Source organism: Strongylocentrotus purpuratus, unplaced genomic scaffold, assembly GCF_000002235.5.
Source record: "Strongylocentrotus purpuratus isolate Spur 01 unplaced genomic scaffold, Spur_5.0 spur5_scaffold_3, whole genome shotgun sequence".
Classification (NCBI taxonomy): Eukaryota; Metazoa; Echinodermata; class Echinoidea; order Camarodonta; family Strongylocentrotidae; genus Strongylocentrotus; species Strongylocentrotus purpuratus.
In genome coordinates, this window is record NW_022145609.1 from 39,146,076 (window position 1) to 39,169,039 (window position 22,964).

General features: G+C 37.1%; 1 protein-coding gene across 2 annotated transcripts; it reads right to left on the reverse strand.

Moving 5' to 3' along the window:
- Window positions 1-652: 652 nt before the first annotated feature.
- On the reverse strand, window positions 653-22,503 carry LOC587396 (muscle, skeletal receptor tyrosine-protein kinase). 2 transcript variants are annotated; one of them, XM_787125.5, is made up of 10 exons: window positions 22,309-22,503; window positions 10,971-11,447; window positions 9,306-9,500; window positions 8,321-8,413; window positions 7,686-7,816; window positions 6,619-6,758; window positions 5,576-5,824; window positions 4,131-4,282; window positions 3,168-3,191; window positions 653-2,782 (listed from the first exon to the last, which is right to left on the reverse strand). In XM_787125.5, the coding sequence occupies exons 1-10, from the start codon at window positions 22,385-22,387 to the stop codon at window positions 1,572-1,574; spliced, it is 2,751 nt and encodes a 916-aa protein (XP_792218.4). In that variant the 5' UTR covers window positions 22,388-22,503; the 3' UTR covers window positions 653-1,571. The 2 variants fall into 2 exon arrangements, with proteins under 2 accessions (XP_792218.4, XP_030851448.1); XM_030995588.1 differs by lacking the exon at window positions 10,971-11,447.
- Window positions 22,504-22,964: the final 461 nt, after the last annotated feature.

Consider the following 22,964-nt stretch of genomic DNA (forward strand, 5'->3'; position numbering starts at 1 on the left):
AGATCAGCACAAACCCTTGCCGTATCCATGGAAACACTTTCAAACTTTCAAACGATGACAAATGAAATATAATCAAACATTCCCAAGTCTGGTGATATAATCTTTATGGTTAATGAGTTTTAAAAATGTAGAAAATCAGTGTTTTTGACTCATTCATCCACTGTGGAAACCGCATAAGTACCTAAATGTTGTAAAGATCAAATTCACCTTTTTTTTCAGATGAATGAAATTTACATTTTAAAACCTTAAAGGTCTTACAAAGTTTTGGGAAAAATGGGTTGATAAAGATTCTTAACAACTTTGGTATATTTGGATGCCCCTGTGGATGTATTAATAGCACTAGAATCTTTAGCCCCTAAAACACTTCTGCTTTCGAGAAAAATTGAATATAAAGATTTACCGGTGCTCCCGGTAAATTTTGATAAATTTCAAATAGCTCCTACGGCCGTACAATGGTAGCTGCTGCGACCATGAAAATCTCAGAATATGTAGTTTTGGTATCTAATTTCCGATCGGGAATAGCTAATCGGTCGATTTTAGTCAAGAAACATTGTTTTATAGCTATCTTGACCTTGAGAGGGAGCTATACAACATAAAGTGTTTATTATTTACAATTTCATAACTTTAGAGTCGATCAGTGAAAATTGTAGGATCGCATATGCTTCCAATATGTTCATTTGAACCAAATTCATGACCCCATACCAAAACTTTGTATTACCTTTAAGCAGTGAAAGACATTAATTGATAAAAGAATGCAGCATGAAAAATTCTGAACATAAATGAAACAAAGTTGTGTGGCTTGATATGATAAAGTACTTTCCATATTAACTGAACATCCTACTAACACAATGTATAGTGCTTTGTCGTTACTTCAGCGGTTTCTGTATTAAAATTCATGAATCTTTGAAGCTGTCACATACCAGATGATTGATTCCTCTTGAAGTTCACATTTGTAACCAAAATTTACCAGAAATTCTTTCAACTTTGGTATTGATTCTTCATTCATGATTCATCTGAGAAGAAAACACAATTTATGCTGTAGATTTACTGTATTACTGCTGCAAATTCGTTTGTCATTTAATATTCAGTGTTACAGACGTGAATAGCTTTTAACAGAGATTTCAATCTATTTCAATTTAAAATTTGACTTTATTCTCTGCATTCTTGATCTGATGCAAATTTGTAACAATTCCACATGCGCCTCGGTCACTTTGCTAAAACAACTTGAAACCAGCCAATATTGCCTTTTGTTTATCAGTCTGGTGCTGGTGTGCTGCAGATGTGACTGGAGTAATAATAAGGATAAGGGGGTCATAAATGCTGCACACTTGGAAGTACCAATGAACAGAGCTTCAGTACTTCAGGATTCAAAAAGGAAAGATTCATGAGGGAGCCAAGATACATACCCAAAGATTATGTAAAACAGGTGTAATGGTCAAGTAATAGAAATAATTCCATCAAGATTTGGATGCACATACATTTATGATACTAAAAAAGGATTGAACCTTAATATTTATCTTGCTTCATGCCATCCTAAAGTTGTAAAAGTTTTTGAGAAGAGGACAAAGATTTCATTCAGACTGTGTCTCTTCCCCATTGGCTAGCCATTCACATTCCATGCTGGCAAGGGAGTCTTGGAGTTGTTTAAAGAAGGGTCTGTCTGCAGGGTTGGCCTGCCAGCATTCACCCATGATCTGGTGGACCTTCTGTGGGGTGTTCTCAAGGCTACTCAACCTGTAGCCTTGCCGCGTGTGCAGGAAGACGTCTTCGTGCGACAGATTCAGGTACGGCTGCTCCGCGTAGCTGAACAACTCCCAGAGGAGCACGCCAAACGACCACACGTCGGATGCGTACGTAAACTGGTAATCCCATAATGCTTCTGGTGCAGTCCATCTGATTGGGATATGTTCCTCTTTGTGACCCACAAAACATTCTTTGTGACCAACATATCTGGCCAGCCCAAAGTCTGATATCTTAACGTCAGTTCTGCTGTTGATTAGACAGTTCCTTGTGGCAATATCTCTGTGCACGAACATCATTTCATTCAGGTAAGCCATGCCACAGGCAATCTGCTTTGCCATGTTGAGTTTTTCATACGTCTTCAGCCCGCTGCCTGGGCTGTTTGAAGTTCTAGAATTGGAGCGATGAGGGCTCCGGGAGTGGAGGTAGTCCTCCAAGTCTCCTTCTGACATGTACTCCAGCAGGAGACACAACGGCCTCCCTACAAAGCACACACCTAATAGTTTGACGATATTCTGGTGGGAAAACCTTGCGATCATCTGCGCCTCGCGATTGAAATATTCCGTCACGACCTTATCAGCGGTCGCCTTCAGCATCTTGACAGCCACACTAGTCTCTGCTTCTCCCGCCACCAACTTTGGAGCGCTGGCCATGAAAACCCTCCCAAAGGCACCCTCCCCAATGTCCTTCTCATAGATGACGTTATTCCTGTTGTACTCTAGGTATGCCAACTGAGGATTGAAGCTGGTGTTGAAATTCTTGCCGTACATCAGGTTCTCCGTCAGATCCTTAAGATCAATGTTCTTGGGCAGTGGAAACTTGGAATTCCTGTAGTGTCGCACACCGTAGGCTATTGCGCTGACTCCTATCAACACGACGATGGAACTGGGGATTGTGATGACGAGGATGAGGAAGAGGTAGGGTTCCTGCTCAGATTCATCTACGGGCTTTCCTCCAACTCCAAAACCACTTGGTGTGCGTTTCGGTGGAGCAGATGTAGGAGGGCTTCTTGTAGTTGGTGATGTAAAAACTATCGGGGAAGCTGTTGATAATAAAGTGAAATAATTGTTCAGTTAAAGTATGTAGGAAGTTTTGCAATATTCTCGAACATTTATAAGAAACAAAAATGTATTCTATCATGGACGAAACTCAGAGCCCATTGTTTTAATTTAATAATAATTTTCATTTTCATACATATCTGGAGATATTATAATCAAAAGGATGTCATGATGAGAAGTGCCAATCTACAATACAAGAAGTTAAATTCTTAAATATGGCTTGTTTTTAATAAGGACATTTGATTAATGCAGCACTGTGCTCAGTCAAACTGGGTAAAAATATAAAGAAAAGCAAAGAATTCAACCACTGCCTCTGTTCGTAACTCTAAAACATTTATACTAATTGTGCATTAAGGTATGAAAACTCACCTGTTGTAGGTAGGCTTGTGTCATCTGTAAAATAAAGACATTTAAGAATGATTTAGTAAATATATATTATATAAATAAATACATTCTTTATGTACAGTATCATTAAAGACGGTATGGGTTTCAATTGGTGCACATGGGTAGAAAATCCTGTATCAATCTTTTCACTGTTATAATAAAATTAAATTTGAATGCTATTCTCACAAGAAAATGTATGTAATATGAAAAATGGGAAATGAATTATCATACACCTCATAGATGTCACTGTAGTAGACCGGGAAGAAGGAGCTCTGTAGAAATCTTCCTTACTGAGTATTGATGAAGCAACAATAGCAATACAAATGATCTGGGTAAACACAAGTTTGGGACAGCTCAGCTAGCTCAGCATTAGTGCAGACTGGGCCTTCAGCGGCAATTAGCTTTTAAAAGTCTAGTTCAAGCTACTTATTGGCCCCAAAAAGGACTAGAATTTCACGTTTGTAGCATTTCATCTCTTGAAAATTTCAACATAACCAATACAAGAGGTACTCATAGCTGCAATTAAAAAAGGAATTCAATTTACAATCAATTCAGCTCTCTTAGCTTACTTTAGCTTGACTTTCTGCTGAATCCAAAATTATTCATGAATTGCATTACTTTTACTCCTAAGAAATCATTTTTAATTTACAATGATTTCCCCCAAAACATGGTTGCCAAAGGGGGACTAATTTACTAAAGAAAACCTGTATGAATAATAATAATAATAATAATATTGGATTCTTATATAGCGTACGTATCGACCTTGCAAGGTCCTCAAGACGCTCCAACATTACCCGGCTATGCTAGGCTGCCGATTTCGACGCTCACAGCATTTTAAGGGATTCCTTCCTACCGGTACCCATTTAACACCTGGGTGAAAAGTGGCAAGTGTAGATCAATGTCTTGTCAAAGGACATTGGTGCCGTGGCGGGACTCGAATGTACTTACTGAGAGGCCATAACGATGTGCAATCGTTCTCCGGTAGGTTCTCACATGAACTCAGGCCAAGACTGCGTATCTTATCAGGAAGAGGGTCAAGGAATCGGTTAACCAGCTGGGCCCACTCTGGACACATGCTCTGAACAATCTCACAATCCTCCCTACAAACATCAACAACAAATCAAATAGAATTAGAATGGAAAAAACACCTTTTTTTAGAAGGAACCCTTATCAAATCCAGCATGAAAACTGAAATCATTTAAAATTCAACTTTCGTTAGTCAGAATGGAAAATAAAAATGCTACCTGTCCCTCCATCCCAAATAATAGGGCATTAATTTCTCAAAATGCGTAACAGTAATGGTCATTGGAAAGCGCTAATTACTGGTCATTGGCAATTTCTAATGGCCTGCCAGATGACTGTCTAGATCTACCTTTGTCACTCAAGTCTTGGTATACATGATTAGATTTGAGGTGAGATTGATTTATCTAATCACACAGATCTAGGATCACTTTTTTAAACCACTCATGCACATCACCTCTTTGGGCATTAGTATGAGCTATCCATGGTTGTTACCTTCCACATACACAAAACATTGTTGGCTATCACCGCAGATGACACACCCTTCGAAAGGTAACTTGGATATTATACAAATAATACACAGCAGTGAGGGCATTAGTAAGAATTACCCACACAAGGTACTTTTGAAACGGTCTAACATGCCCAAGGCGGTAGCTGAGGGTGTTTGGACTGTTTTTAAGGTACCGAGTGTGGGTAATTTTACTAATGCCCGAACAAAATGATGTGTATTATTTGTTTTATAAGATTATGTTTTATTTGTTTTATAAGATTATGTTTTATTTGTTTTATAAAATGATGTTTTATAACATGATTTTACTAATGCATACATGCCAACATTTGAAAATCAGAAATCTGTACAAATTATGCTATTTTCAAAAAAAAGAGGAACAATCCTAACTCTCCTATTCAATACTACAGACAAATTTGTACAGGAAGAGGAACACCTGCATTAAAATGATAATTATCTTCTCCCAAAAAGAGGAATGTTCCTCTTTAATCTGAACGGTTGGCATGTATGCTAATGACCGGTCATTAGCATTGGATAATGACTGGTCATGATCCAAATTACGTGTTAGGCAAAATAAATGCCTGGTTACGTGTTTACTATCAACCAATCATTCGACTAGGATCCATGTCATCATCTCATAATACTTACTAACTACCCAATTGTAAGGCTCGAAAGGTTTGCATGCATGAAATGTTCGGGAATTTGCAAGTGGTTTAAAATTAGGGAAAGTTTCATGCCAGAAAAATACCTGAATCCCTACTGATAGAACAATACTGTTTTCTTTCCTTGCTGTGAAAATTGCTGTCAAGAAAAAAATATCATGTTGTAAAAGATTCTGGTTCACAGTATTGTTGAGGTCACTTACTTGCAGATTTTTTGTCCCCTTGGCTTCTGGCCTACCACTTGACACTTGGGATGCGTCGCGTGGCACAGCAGCTCCCTGATTCCAGCCTGACAGTCTTCTGGCATACTCGTCATGGTCTTACTCGACAGGATCTCAGACAGCTTGTTGTCAAGGGCGAGAGGCTCGTCCCCGTGACCGTTCACAAAGATGTAGTACGGACTGGAAGGTAGCTGGTTGTGACAGGTAGCACCGTTGTACGCAGCACAATAGCTGATGAGAAAAGGGACAGAGGTTTTAAAAATAGAAATTTGTAAAAGTCACTTACATGTACGCTCTTGCTAAAAGCAAGGTTTTGCTCATTACAGTTCACACAGATGCAGTAGAGACAAGTTGCAGGTAGTTGTGACAGGTAGCATCATTGTACGCAGCACAGTATGGACTTTTAGGGTACGGAGTCTTCACTTCTTCATCCCATACTAATTACCATATTTCTGTAACTACTAAAGAACAAAAATTCAAGTCAACAGAACATAAATTTCTCCTTTTTTTTCCATGACTGGATTAATTTGATATATTCATTTGGTTGCAGAATTTTCAACACCTTGCATTGTGCCAGGTCTAAATTATATGACATAAAGGTATTATAAGCAGTTTAAAGGTTTTGGAAATGGCCCTCTCTCAAAAAATGAAATGGAAGCTCTTATTACCAAACATGTGAAAGAATATGTTTTGACTAATACGTGATCATACAAATTTTGCCGAGAAACCGCCTACTAATTGATATAGTTGGTAAATTATTATATCTATTTGGACCTGATAGATATACGCATGTGTCACGCACGTGTCGGGTAGTCCCATATACAACTTTTTGTGTACAGTGCTTGTAACTTTATCAAGACTGGGCCAAATTTCTTGCAGTACACACAACGTTTCTTTTACAATACAATTGCATGACCATAAGTGGTCTATATCTTTAAGTAAAGTCTCCAACCATGATCATGCAGACATAAGGTATTACGATGGACAAGAGTTCGTGCCATAAACCTGACATTTTGGTGACTTACCTTGGGCGAACTCCTGTGACCGTCACCACTCCATATTTTGCTGCAAACTTATCCTCGTTCTTGATAACATTCCGGTAAAAACAGGAGTATGTTGCGGACTGGGTTACGTTGATTACGATCATTTCCTTACCAGTCCATTGCTACAAATAAGATATAATCATGTTTATATATTATATTTTTTCTCTCCGACTTCTGACTTTTCTTACAGATCAAGCATAATATCTGAAAGACTGGGAATAATGCCTAAAAATATGTTTACATTTTCTTCCCATTTGGCCTCTAAATATTATAATATTGGAGATACAGGTACAACTTCAAAATTGTATAACTTTCCATAAAAGCTCCTCTCCAATTTGCTCTGAACAGAAAATGTTATAAACTTCATTTTCTTTGTTATAATAATAATAATTAATAATAATAGCCTAATAGTCCACTCCAAATTTTATTAAACCGAAACGGAAATTCTTTTTGTCCAATTGATCGTGAGCCCGGCAGCCACTGAGCAGCGCCAGATCGACGTTGCTCTATCCCTTATTGTTGAACGCCAAACAAGGTAGCAACAACTTCCATCTTTTAACGTCTTTTGGTATGACGCGGCCGGGGTTCGAACCCACGACCTCCCGGTTGTGAGGCGGACGCTCTACTGACTGAGCCAACACTCCGGTTATTGATGATGGAATAGGTTTGTTTCATACAGGGGTTGTATAAAACATATTTGCAATAATTATATTTAGGTGAATGGATGATTGAAAAATTTATTAAGTGAAATTATTAAGTTTTGAAGTTTTTCAGTCCTGGGCAAATAGGACGGGACCTCGCAAGTAAGTCACAGAGATGCCAACTTGTGTTTGATTGATAGCACCTTCAAAAATTCATAACCTTCTTTAAAAAAATTTTTTTTTGCTAAAACTTTCACTGACCTTTTTCTCTCTTTTTCCTGCTTCTATTAAAACCAAGTTCATATCAAGGTGGACTTTCCCTTTAAATAAGGTGTCAGGGCATCCAATCAGAACATAGCCTAAAAACTAGGATCCCAGTTTAAGAAAGAGAGCCGGACCAGTACTTACCGGAAGGGGTTCTGTGTTCTTGAACCAAGCTACCCTAGGAGGTGGGGAGGCTTCGACCGTACAGCTCAGGTTCAGCAGCTGGCCATACCCTACACTATGGTTTCCAGGACCCTTCACTATGGTAGGTGCCACTACAAAGAAAACAACAATATTGTCATGAGGGAAATGATTTCAGTTGTCAAAAAATACAAGTTTTGTAGCAAAATGTGTTGAATATCCAAGATATATGACCTCTCTCTAATACAGTGAAACCTGTCTATAAAGACCACCCAAGGGAAACAAAAAAGTGGTCTTTATAGGCAGGTGATCTTTATGTACACTACAGGTTTCTTTAGAACAAGTTTCAATGGGAAACCATTTTCGAGGGAAACAATAAATGTGGTTTTGTGGACAAGTGGTCTTTGTAGACAGGTGGTCACTATTTTAGCAGGTTTGACTGTAAAAATATTGAACTTGCACAGACAGAAGGCCTACATAATACTAGAACAATAACTATCGGTATGTTTTCTTCACTCCACAATAACAATCATAGAAGGGAATATTGTAAAGAAAATAAAGAATTAAATACCGATAATAGATATCAACAAGATAATTTAAATGTTACACTCCATCTTTGGCTCGCTACGCCTACTTACTCAGAACAACCAAGTGGACAGGAGGAGATGCTGTTTTGCCAAACTGATTCTCCACCACACACGTGTAAACGCCTGCATGCTCTAAGCTGGCTCCTGTAAATAAAATGCAAAAACATATTCACAATCTATTAATTCAAAAGGGCATAGTTTTTCTAGTCTATTTTATAAATGCAACATATTTTCATTGACTGCTCTATCCCTGCTACATATATATCTGATAAAAAGATGTATGTGGGCAGTTCCAAACTAGTTTGTCTGATATGGAGCGTTGACACTTGGTATGCTGTAACCTTGGGCAGTATTTCACAGAAACGGTGTAAGTGAACTTTGCCAATATAATTTAGTAGTGCTAGATAAATCTAATTATCACCATCATCCTACTCATCCTCATCATAATCATTATTATCACTACTATAATCCCAATGAAATTAAGTCATAAAATGAACCCATTTAATTAATGGGATTTTGACAAAATTATGATGGTTTCTTGAGATGCTGCATTGTAATTGGTCCACTTTCAAAACTACTGTATAAGCCATTATATTTGCCTCAAAGGACAAAGGATGTGTAAAATACTTCATGAAAGGAAATGACTAGTTAGAAATGATTAATTAACCCTCTTTCCAGCGTTGATTGACTAACGGAACATACAATGGTCTGCCACAGTTGACTTTTGACACACACATGCAGACTATGTATGTAACAAATACAGTCAAACCTGTCTATAAAGACCAACCAAGGGAAACAGAAATAGTGGCCACTGTAGACAGGTGGCCTTTCTAGACAGGTGGCCTTTCTAGACAGGTTCTACAACACACATTTCTTTCTCATGGGAGACAAAATGCATGGTCACAATAGACAGGTGGTCTTTATAGAGAGGTGGTCGCTAATGCAGGTTTGACTGTACGTGGGTTTACTTCTGACATTAGTAAAAGTGTGAAAGTCCCTGGCTTCCATCCTTAGCAAATAAAAAGTCAAGTCGTACCATTGATTTTGAGGGAGCTCGATCTGGCCTTTGATTTGATGGAGAAGAAGGCACTATCTCCTATGGGTATCCCGTTGAACTTCCACCAGATTTCCGATTGAAGAGCGCTTCCAGGATCAACATGGCACCTGAGTCTCACATCATCACCAAGTTCCACCGTCTTGTTCCTCAGCCCACTCTTCTCAATCATCGGTCCTGCATGCCAGGGTGAAAAATGAATCGGTCTGATTTGATAAGCTTGTCATCAGGTTATAGAAATTTTAATAGTCTAAACATACATGTACATGTAATAATAATAATAGTTTGTTCTTATATAGCACTTTTTAGGATTGCAAGCCCTCTCAAAGCGTTTTTACAGTTATATATTGTTACCCCGGTCATCGGATTCAGGCTTACCTGCACACAATGTATGCACATTCTCCACTCCCTGGGGAGCATTCCAGCCAGGCGTCATTTATACAAGCGCACACTTGCTCATCCAACCACATTAACTCTCGCATCCTACCGGGTACCCATTTAACACCTGGGTGGAGAGTGGCAAACATAGATCAATGTCTTGCCAAAGGACATTAGTGCCGTGGTGGGACTTGAACCCCCTAGTGGTACATGACTCTGAGCTGTCTGTAGCATCTATCCAGTATCTACATCAATCATAGTATATTAAAGCACTTTGTCCCATGTCATCACCTGTTTCAATGTTTTGTTCTTTAGCCCACTCTTTTCAACCACTAGTCATGCCAGAGTGGAAATGGATCGGTATAATGTAAGCTTGACATCAGGGCCCCATTTCACAAAAATTGTCATCAGTTACAAATGACAGTTTTTATTATAAGCTACTGAAATCCTTGCTTCTGATTGGTTATCAGCAGATTTGTCACTGATTTGTGTAATTTGTCATTGAAAAAAGGCTTTGTGAAACACCCCCCAGGTTTCACTGTCTATACAAGCTGTTAATATTCACGACATACTAATCAGTTTATGACTCTCTGTCTGAGGCATCTACACAGAACTTATATTGAACTTATATTGAACTTATATTGATTATTAACACAGTAGTCCCATAGGTTATTAAACCTAGTTCCAGTCTTGCTCCTAAGGCTCTGCAGTTGAATTATAATACCAATAGAATTCCAAACTTCAACCTACACTATACTTTTTTTCTTACTTACTTTCTAACCTAAAATCCAGTTGTAGCACTAACCATTAATGCTATTAAACCAGAAGCGCTGCTGTATATCTTTGACAAACTAAATCCTGGAGCTTATTTTCAAGGAGCATGTTTGATTACTCTTAAGTTGAATACATGTACATGCATATGAATCAAAAGACATGCAGTAACCATACTTTCCACACTCCACATTTGCAGTTCATTGCTAGAAAATTCTGAGAAACAATTTTCAAACCACTACAGAATAAAATACCTACAAAATGCCCATTCCCCACAGCTAATAGAGTACACATAGTCGTACGTCAATGGAAGTTGTGCTCGATCAGAGGTCGAATTCATGTAGCACTGAAAAAGTTCCCTACAATAGATTTTGAATGAGTGGGAACTACATGTATGTTGAGTTCCATACAATGACCTTTGAGCGTGGTATGCGTGCATGTGTTGCAACTGCATGTCTCCCATCTTAATGCGCTACAATATTCTCTATTTGTTCTTACGTGATCCAGTAACAGGTTGTTGCATCTCCTCGGGTGGTTTAACCTCTTCTTCCGGAACACTTGTCGTAGCTCCATGAGTTAATAAATAATCTTTTACACTAGTACTACTCCCTCTGTTGCCAACCTCTGATGTTGGTAATGTCTGATTGCCATTTGCATTCGTGGTTAAACTTCTAATAATGCTTTCACTTAATATTGTACTTCTTGACGATGTGGAGCGTAATGTCTGTGATGTCGCTGACAGTGATGGCGACAAAGTTCTTCTTGCATCTTTCGCAACTTGTGGCGGGGTTTCGGCAGAGGAGTCCGATTCTGATGCCATGTCAGTGGCATACAATGTTGTTGATATGGCTGATGGTGAAGCATCTGTGCTGTTGTTAGTGTTGCTGCCATCTTGAGTTGTTGATATTGTTGTTGTCTGCAGAGGGTTGCCCGGGACAGATTGACCAGCTTTCTGCCTGGGAGACACAACAGTATCTGCAAGGATTGACCAAAAAAAAAGATGCAATAAAAACAAGTGAGAAATACAAATTGCTTTACATGGCATACAGGTTTACAAACCCAACTTGTACAGCAAAGAGGTACTATTTTTGTTGATATGACAGGTAAACATCATGTAAGCTTTAGCATAATCACAGTTACTATTAGAGGAAAAGCATGGCGCACAGATTGTCTGAATTGTAAGAACTTGTAAGTAAAATAATTCTTAATTTTCTTTGAAAATCAATCACCTCATTTAGATCAGAGGGGAAAAAGTGCCCCACATCTATCACAAGATGGCAGTGTTTATAGTAAACCCATACAAACAATACAATATATACAATATAATTTTTTAAGGATTTTAAACAGATTTTGAACCAATTTTCACATTAAATTAGTTGGTGTTAAATGAGAAAACACCTATGGAGTATGGATAATATATTTGTGTGAGCACACAAGAAGTGCATACATGTACATGTACATGTATGTATATAAATGTATGTTAACACCCTACTCATCTCCAATCTACATGGATGTATGCTCTACTAATGTACAAATCAAATAGAAGTACAGCATACACTTAAAAATGTACATTGCATACCTGTACATGTCATGTAGACCCACAGGTACATGTATTTTACCTCACAACAACAAACTGCTGGTATTCTGAAATATTCATTTTACGGTCATGTGTCCACCCAAATATTTGCTTTCCCACAAACATTTCAATAACACGCAGTGTATTGACACATCCACATTACGCCAAGCATAAAATATGTTAATTGCACGGCCTTCTACCAATGTTATTTGTTTACTTTTCTCCAAATATAGCAGCAAAACATGTAAACAGATTGTTATTGGAAATCAGAGGTTTGGAACAGAGGAAGAAGATAATTGCTAGATTGAATGGAGCTGTGAAGTACAAAAATAATTTCATGAACATGCTTTTGATTTTATACGTCTATAACCCTATAAATTATGCTCTTGAGATTAATGTTATTGTACTAGGCAGTAGTGTCAGGACCTTGAAAACATGATTAATTTCACTTTATATTCAGAAATATTACAATGTATGCTTGAATCTCATGTTTTAATGGATTCATGTATAAAATGTATGCTGTCAAGATTCTGACTTTATACAGCCATGATAAAACAATGTTTACAAACGTAGAGGCTTGTCTGACATAGCACCAACTAACAAATGTAGACTATATCATTACTATCAAAATACAATAATTTGTAATGATTGAATAGACAAGTTGTACGTTCATTGACAGGGACCGTCTTGGGTATAAAAGTCTGTAAACTTGAATGCATTTGTGAAATCTATTATTAGCTTCATGTCAATCTCTGTAGGTATGTAAATGTACATTTGATGTTAATGTTGAAATGGAGTGCATACGTGTACGTGGCATTAAGTCATGAAGTGGAACCATCAATCAAGCCATCATTAACGTCTCGTCTCCCCCCTGCTGCTTGCTACCCCCAAAGAGGGCCTAAAATCATATTTACACACCCTCAAGTGAAGTTAAAACCACTTTGGGGGGTACAGAAATGTTCATCAACAGAACACTAGAAGAAAAAAAACTAGAAAACATAATTACACGCTGTGCCTGTGTGTACTACAGAATTCTTCATTTATGTAAATGTCTAAAGTCTAATACCTCAGACACACTGCCAGACTGACACCAACATACAAAAATACCTGTGAACTATTATGTTTTTTGGTCACGTAACTCTCGTCCCTTTTACGTTAACGCATGCAGGGCAGCGACAAGTGGCGCATTTATACCGGTATGCACAACTCATACCGGTATAAATGCGCCCCTCACCAAAAAAAAAGAAGATACAAAATAACTATCAAACACTGACGGTTTCTTATTGGTTTTTCCCATTAGTGTAAATTACAGTCGATGGTTTTTCAAAATGGTTTTGTTGGGCTGTGTGAAATGGGCTAAGTACAGAACTGTATGAAAGGGGTAGTGTGTGGGTGGACCTCGTTATCTCAAGGAATTCAGGATTATGTAACATATGTACACTGTAGAAGGAACTTCAGCAAAAATAACTCAGAATATGTTACTACAGTAAAAGAAAAAATTATAATAATTGCCTCTTTTATACTAAACTTTGTATCAATTGATTAAACAATACCCAGTACCGGTATTTGTTTTTTTATTTTAATGGGGGTTCTATGATACAATGCAACAGGTACGTGATGTACATGTAAATCGTGTTTGCTGTTAGTGTTAGGCTCCATGTTCATGCAGGCTAACTAATTATATCTCCTTCTTTTTTTTTGGGGGGGGGGGTACTAATTTCATACTTCTGTGAACCATGTACAAACATGAAACATTTACAGATAAATTTTTGTTTTCTTGTTTTCTTAAATAGTTTAAATGCAAATTTAGAATAGCACTAGACACTGAAACTACCCCTGTAGCTCAGTCTAAATCCCTGCTTTAATCAATACAGACTAAAGCTGCACAAAACAGACTGTGTACAATAACATGTTTCGCCTCAATTCTATGTACATGTACAGTAGGTACATGTAAATATTAGAAACAGGAGAAAAACAGGTTCTAAATGATAAACATGCCACCCATGTATCAACACTTGAAGAATCTCAACAAGTCTGAAGAAGAGTTGCATTCCACCAAAGGCCTACCGGTATGAATGATGATGTACTATGTAACATGTACATTACTTCTACAGGGACTCAGACATACACATGTACTTTGCGACCATATGCAAATCCACATGGAATCTTGCAGAGATGCAGGCCTACATTGTTATGAAATCCACTTTAAATTGACATACCGGTATTGTAGAGACTGCACAAAAGCTCTGAGAGATACTACCGGTATGTAATGTACATGTATTTGTACATGTAAATACAACTCTTGAGTTAAAAAATAATATTAATGCATTTTATTAGGAAATATGCCTCACAATACATGTACTGTATCTTCATGTCTTCATTCAAAAGAATGATAATAGGACGATATGTACTGCAGTGTGTAGAAAAAAGAAGAAAAAATGTACACAATGTAAGTTTTCATGGAATGTTGTCTGAACAATATATTTGTTATTTTTCTAAATATATTTTTTCTATACATCATTATCACTTCTTTTAAATATATTTTTGTGTGTTTTTTTTTTTTCTTTTTTGGAAGGGGGTTAAGGGGTAGAGAACAGGTTCAATATAATGTGGCTTAATAATAATTATTATAATACTTGTATAGCGCGTGGGGCCACCTTTCGGTGCTCATGGTGCTTAGAGAAAAGTACATACATGTTACAGACATAAGAAAGAAAAAACAATAAACCGAAAAACAAAATTTGAAATAATTGGCTTTTGATATGTACATGTACATGTACCCCCCCCCCCTCCCTTTCCCGGTTGCAAACGACTCAAGCATTCTTGCTTATGATAGTAGGCCTCTGCATTTAACTTGATTATTTTAATTACCTCCATACTTTCAAGCTTTCAATTATACATATATATATATATATATATATATATATATATTTTTATATGTGTGTATTTAAGTTGTCACTCTTTATGTAAATTAATTATAAATATACTTTTGTTGTTATATGAATGTTTTATATTTGATTTATCAATAAATGCAGAAACATCTGCTAAATAAATGGACACAAACATGTTCAGTAGCCTTGGCTGTGTCTTTGTTTGTTTTGCTGTAGTTAAATAAAACCTGGTCCAAGTTGATTTTTCCATTATACATTTGAATGACCTGTGATTCTTTTTCATGCAAATGTTATTTTAATGCAAATGTTATTTTAATGCAAATGTTATTTTAATGTACCATGTAAGTTACTGTAACACTTAGACATTTAGAAAACAAGTACTGTACATAATATGAGTACAATACAATGTTTTTACAAAAAGATATATAAAAATTATGTACCCCCGGTATCACTCGATTATCAATTATTCATAGGGGGAAAGGGGGGAAAAGGGGGAAAAGGGGGAAAAGGGGGAAAAGGGGGAAAAGGGGGAAAAGGGGGAAAAGGGGGAAGAAAGGTGAATATCAAAAAAGAAGAAAAGAATAATGCATGAAACATGCACATGTACATGTAGGCTACATGTTGACCTGTATACATGTATCACTTGTTTTTTCGTAACAAACAACTCTACCACAATGCCATTACACATGACATGGTGCACGGACATGGTGTTCTCTCTCTCTCTCTCTCTCTGGAGGAACAAAAGAAGATCAAAAGACCCACTGGTGATCAACAATAAGCAAACAACAAACAAGGCAGCTGGCTGCGATGAGTGTACCAGTGACTCTGAACTAGCTAGCTCCCCTCTCTACGTTGCACATGTACACTGTAGGTGGGGGTCTGATCCCTATTGTATGAAATGGATGTTCACCTCAAAGATTATCTTTACTTTTTAAGAGAAGGTTGAGTTCTGGGAAGAGGTGAAAAATACTTTGTGAGCGTTATCATTGTTGTTATGCAAGTGTGGAAGAACATCAGATAAAAAATGTTCCCTGAAAAGCATGGCTCTTCAAATGCCTTAATATTCTAAATATGGCATGTAATATCATAAAAATCGGGACAGATTTTTATGCCACATGTTCGTGTAGTCCCATATACATCTTTCTGTGTAGAGTGCTTGTAACTTTACCAAAACTGGGCCAAATTTCTTATCATTTTGATGATTCCAGAACCTTGCAATACACACAAATTCTTATATGCTAGATGATCAACCTTTTCTGAACTATTCCACACCGTTTCTTTCACAATGCAATCACATGACCAGAACTCAACATTATCTTTACTTCTGGTAGAAAAAGGATATTTGAAAAAATAGAAAATGAAACTTGTACATGTACATGTATAAATAAATTAATAAATAAAATAAATAAATACATTGGGCACACATGTATGTTCAACATTGGATCAATTTCTGTCTTTTGGTAATCATAGTAACATTTCAGACACCACCCTTCTCCCGCCCACCCCCCCCCCCCCCCCCCGAAAAAAAAGAGAAAAAGAAAGAAAGTAAAAAATGAAAAAACCCCAAACCATAAATGAAGAAATAAAATGAAATACAAAATTGTTAAAAAATATATACCAAATGAAAAAGAATGAAACAAAAAAAAGTAAAGTCTTTCGAAAATAATCCTTGCGGTGGAGAAAAAGAGAAAAGAAGGTCAAATTAAGGTCCACATTCTCCTGACCCTAGTTTGAAAGATGATCATACCATGGGGTGTTTCACAAAGATCCTAAGTCACACTTAACTCTAAGTTGGACTTGGAGAGCCATTTACAGCCTTAAAATAAAATATATTCACAAGCGAAAATTGAAGTATTTTATACTTTTTTAATAAATTTCACGTCAGACACATGAAATCTCCTTGATAATAGAAAATATGAAAGATTTGAATCAACATTAATGACTTTTAAAATAAGTTTTACAAAATGTTTTCAAAGATGCTAAAGGCTTTCCTTAACTGTTAAGTCCAACTTAGAGATAAGTTCAACTTAGAATCTTTGTGAAACACTCCCCATATCTCTCTTTATCCTGTGATGTGAATCAAGAGAGTGATACCCACACATTACAAGGGCTCTGTGAGTGAGTGAGGTTACACCTAGATATGTGTGCTCACCTTACAAATAAACTTGATCCAATATCTGGTAAACAAGGATACGATTCACAAAAGCAAATATGCAGAACCATTGTCACAATCGGCGTAAACAACCATAGATATTCCATACCAGGATTATTTAACACATTTTTTCTTTATTCAAAACAGCCAAGTATGCAGGGCATATTGTTCTCCGGCAAAGTCAAGAAAAATAAAAGATTCAATGGATTGTGAAACACAATGTGAGCGGAAATGCCAGCCTTGTTTGCCTCCATTTATTGTGATCCTGAATAAACACAAATTTATATTCAATGTTATCATACATGTATGTCACTTTGCACTTTCCGGAGCATTACTGTACATAAGGTCACAACCCAAAAGACACTCACAAAAAGTTGAACCTGGTGGACTCCCCGTTCCCAACAAGAACAACTACATGTACCCCTAAGCCAGACAATCATTACATTAAACCAGAGAGGTGAAAGAAAGGAGTGGAATCAAGCCGCTTTCCTTTGACCCCATGCTCCAAGCCGCCGAAAAGTTATGCGCTAATCTGCAACTGTTCACCAGTTGGTGAGATAAAAGAACGCATGAAATTTCAGGATCTACAATTTTTACATCAGAATTTTGAATTGAATTTCTTTATTGTCATGCACAAAATAAAATGAAGGCATTAAAATCGTTTTACAGCTCACATTTGTATAAATATAACAATACATTAACATATCATAGACAGTAACTACAAATAACATAAATAACATAACAATGTAATACCTCTCTGTTGAGAGCCAGGGGAAATATTTGATTATTTGTACTCCCCTGGCTCCCAACAGACAATACTAACTTAAATAAATAGCAGAAAATGTACATGAAAATGGTATCCCCGCAACTGTTCACTGTCCCTTTCAATGATTCCTTATCAATTGTTGAATGTGTAATGGTAGAACAAGCAAAAACAAACTTGTGTAATTTCTTCCTTTTTCCAACTGCAAAATTACAGAAAACACGCATCAGCAAACTTAATGTTGTCGAAGACTGTAAATTATGGATTACGTAACGGGACATTATAACATGCACAAAGTAGCACATTATCTTAAAATATCAAGTTTTTGTCAGGATCTGATTTTCTTTTACCAACTCTGGCACACGAATGATAGGAAGGGCGGAGTACTAAATTTGAAAAGTTGTTTGATGCACTATCCCCCCAATACAATAAATGTTATAATTTACACTGAAATTTTTCCGGTAATTTGATATCTTGTAATATGTGAAACTGGTGCCTGGCCTCCAAAATTCCCCGCAGTGGAAGCGTGGCTCGGAGCATGGAAATTTAAAGCCAAGTGAAATGTTACACATCCCATTGTTACGCCATAGAACTCAGCTCACAAATGCGTTTGAATAAATTACAAGAGTTTCCACCCCTTTCTTTCACCTCCCTGATTAAACTCTCCCCAAAGACATACAGACAGTTCATACAAGTTACAACATGGAAAGCCTTTGCCCTGATTGCACCAAGTATCCAAGATCTTCTTCACCTTTTATATGCCACACAAACAATCTCCCAGTGCCACATTACATTTTTGTCATGGGATACATGGTGATATACACCGATTCGGGCGACTTCTGGTGGAAGTGCGCCCTCATAAGGTGACGCCATACCTGGGGGGCGTCTGACTGCAGCTAGCTAGCTTACATTGCAACGGGTATGCTATACCTATACCGAACCTCGCCCAGGCCGGCCAGGGTCGCTGCTCCGCTAGCTAGTAACCGCTCTCGAGCTCTCTGTACTGTCAGCTGGATCGGAGAAGCCCCCCAGTTATAGCGCCGCCACCGGCGGGCAGGTACATAAACCCTCCAAACCGAATCGGTGTATACTAAAGGTCCAAAGATTATCAACTGTTTCGAGGGCAAGATAATAATACATGTAATAAAATTCAGCTTTTATATAGCGCTTAATACATCTCGGATGTCTCTAAGCGCTTTGTACTATTACCCCAGTCATTGGATTCAGTGCTTGCCCGCACACACTATGTGCACAACCTCCACTCCATGGGGAGCATTCCAGCCAGACATTGCTTGACGCTCAAAAACTGTTTGACCAACAATGACAGTCGCAACCTACCGGGTACCCATTTTAACACATGGGTGGAGAGTAGCAGGTGTAGGTTAGTATCTTGCCAAAGGATTTTCGTGCCGTGTCTGGAATCGAACCCTCAACCAGATTACTCTATACCAGTGTTTTAAAGGGGGTGTCATGGAGCTAATCAAGTTTGGTAATGTTGGTAAGTTTGCAAAGCCACTGTGTTGCACAAAACAATCCTTGAGATTATCAGACAGGCATCTTCTTATCCTTTATGCCTCAGTCACACCTGACCGACAACAAAACCAGAGGAAACTAAATGCTACATTATTCTAAATGGTAAAACATTGGTTGGTTTAAAGTAGTCACCCGAAGAATCAAAAGTGTTTTGAATTGATGCAAAATCCATATCATTGCGAAGGGGAATATAACAACTTCCCTCTTCAAAATATGTTTGGGGCCTGCAGTAATCATCTCTCAAAAATGTTAATTTTTACTTTTTTGAGATCCAGATATTCTGCTTTCAGAGGTCCTTAGAGCGTCAAGATTCATGACGTCTCATGCGAGACACAGCTAGCCAAAAAATTGACTAGTTTACGCCTTTCGGTTTCCCATGATATCTACAGTACAGTGTATATGATTTTTCGGCAAATTATTCATGTTTTTCAAGAGAAAATCTTCCATTCATGTATAATTTGTCTTCTTGTAAATTTTCTTCGAGTGACTACTTTAAAGTCAATTTAGAGCACATAAAGCTCATGCATACATACTTTAAAAGGTTCGATGAAGACCCCCTTCTAAAATAGTTTGTGAGGAGCCCTATTTTATACCTCAGTCACACCAGCGTGACAAGTACCATGGCAACTACAGACAAAACTATAATAATAATAATGAAAACGTTGCTTATAATGCGCGTACCACCGAAGTCTCTAAGCGCTATAAATCTTACATTTTCCTGAATGGCCAATATTGGTTGGTTTAAAGATAAAGTTGGGTTCTGGTCATGCGATTGCATTAATTGTGAAAGAAAAGTTGTGGAATCGATCAGAAAAGGTTGGTCATTGTAGCATATAAGTATTGGTGTGTACTGCAAACTGCAAAGTTCTAGAATCATCAAAATGATTTTTAAAAATTGGCACAGTCTTGGTCAAGTTACAAAGCACTGTTCACAGAAAGATGTATATGGGACTACACGAACATGTGGCATAAAAATTTGTCCCGATTTTTATGATATTACATGCCACATTAAGAATATTAAAGGCCAAGTCCACTCCAAATATAATTTGCTTTTAATAGATGCAGAACAACAAGAGAAACAGAGCAAAACAAATTTGAGTAAAATCGGATAACTAATAATGAAGTTATGAATTTTGTTTAAAGTATGAAAAACTATGGAACTTAGAAAATCACTACAGAAATTGACAACTTGGTTCTCAGTTTGTGACGTCAATGCCTCACTATTTATCAATTGCTTTACATGTATGTATTTTCATCCCATTAATTTTCCTTTTATCCCCCAAAACTTGATTTCCACATACATGTATATGCCTTTGCCCAGGTCATATGATTATCGTATTGGGTGCATGACATTTCACAAAATCTTTTATGAACTTTGAAGAATTTATTCTATTTTCTGAATATTATATATTCATATCATTGATTTTTATAAAAATAGTTTATAAAAATTCACATTTTTCATGATTGAACTGAAAAAAATTACTCTATATTAGTGCGTCCACTCAAAAACATATCACTGTCAACATAACTTGGATGCTGGTGTGAGGAAATTGTAGGGACAAAAATTGGAAATTTATATTATCAATGTAAAGAAAACAATTACCGGTAGTTGATAGTGAGGCAATGACGTCACAGACTCATGAGTGAGTTGCAATGACGTCACATACTCATGAGTGAGTACCCATATTTCTAATAATATTACACATTCGCGATTAAAAAAAAATTCCTCAAGAAAACTAAAAAATTTCCAGTCTCAGGTACCCCATGGTGATAAACTCATCCGAAGCATTGGTTAGAGCATTGGTGAATGGAAAAAAGTGATTTTTCAGTTTTTTTTCTCAACATTTGGAAATCCTTGAGAGGTGGGTTTTAAAGGGGTGTAAACTGATGAGACTTCCTGTCTTTCCCCTGGCCTAACTCGGGGCCAATTGGGTATAATACGACTACGGAACCAACCGCAGCAATCATGCAACATACGCGAAACCGAAGCGTGAGGTGAACTTCGGTCTGTTTCGTGAACGCTGACCATGTAGAGATTAAGTCGCTGACTACCGTTAATCAAGTCCATTTGTTTAAGCGCAGTTGTCCAAAAAGGGATGTAGATGGCGTTCCCCTGTATTCATCAGATTACACCACCTTTAAAACCCAGGAGAGCGTAAAGCATTTCTCTTCTAGGGCGTCTCCCAGAATCCAGGCTATTTCAAACCAAAAATGATCTATTTAACAGGTGTCAGGCGGGTAGATCTATCGAACTATTAAATCTGTAACATGACAGAGGGCTGAATCCTTTCCAATATATCTCTCTCAGCAAGTTCTTGTCAATTTACAAACTGGAACAGTTTTGCTTTGTACCGGTATATTTTACATGAATAATTGGTGATTCCATCCAATCAACAGTACCGCAATGCAAACAGAAAACTCTTAAGCATAAGTATTTAATGTCAGATTTAATGAGAGGCCCAATTTACAATTCAATTGGAAAATCCATCTGTTAATAAATAATTAAATATGCATGTACAGTGTAGATCTAGGCCTACATTATGTGACACTGTAGTCTTGAGATGAGAGAGGGACAAGATCTATTCTATTTCTAGAGTCTAGACCTACAATTATAAATTAATCATCAACATCTAAAAACATAGGGTCTACTTTTGTCTTAAAATAATATTTCAACGTTCATTTCAATAATTTCATAAACACTCACATATCTAACATCTCAGACACTACTACCGCCACTGGTCTACACATCAATTAATTAATTGGTTCCCTATGCCTATGGACCCCCAATACAGCCAGATGGAGTACTAACAGGTGTGTACTGTATGTGTGTATTACGAGTGTGTGGTATTGTGTACATGAACCTGTAGATTGAGGGTGCACGATACAATGTCATTATAACAAAAAATAAACGATTATCTTACCATTTGTGTTACCGTAAGTGATGGAAACCAGATAAAACCACAGAAGTGGAATAGCTGCAACATATAATCGCCACATCATACATATTGTCAGTCGAGCTAGCCTGCTAGCAACACCAAAAACTCCATCAATTTGGTATAATTTCACGCTGCATACCTCAATATGGCGACTACCATGAATATAATACTGTACGAATCATATCGTAAACATGTAGGACTAGTCCATTATTCAAAAGGTGTAATGAGTTACCTTATATTCTGTAGATGGGATATAAATATATTAGTTTCAATCTTAATTTAAATATATTGATTTCATTCAAAGCAGAAATTATGTTTCTGTATTATTTATTGGAAAAATATCGTTATTTTGAACGAAAATAATATCAAATTTTTGTACCTTTATCCTCATTAAAATTTGGAGTAAGCCAGCCGCAAAGGTAAGAGGTGTGAAATTCGCCGTCCCTTTGACATGCAAATAATGCGCAGACCGCAGTCGTCCAATTTCGTTGTACGCAGTAAACAAGTTTACAGATTTCTTTTACTGAAACATATAGCAGATAAAGGATATTAGTAAATTAGGAACTATTAGGTTATTAGGCCTTAATTTGACGGTAAATAAAACCCAGGTGTGGTGTAGATATACACTCTTCGTGTATTCA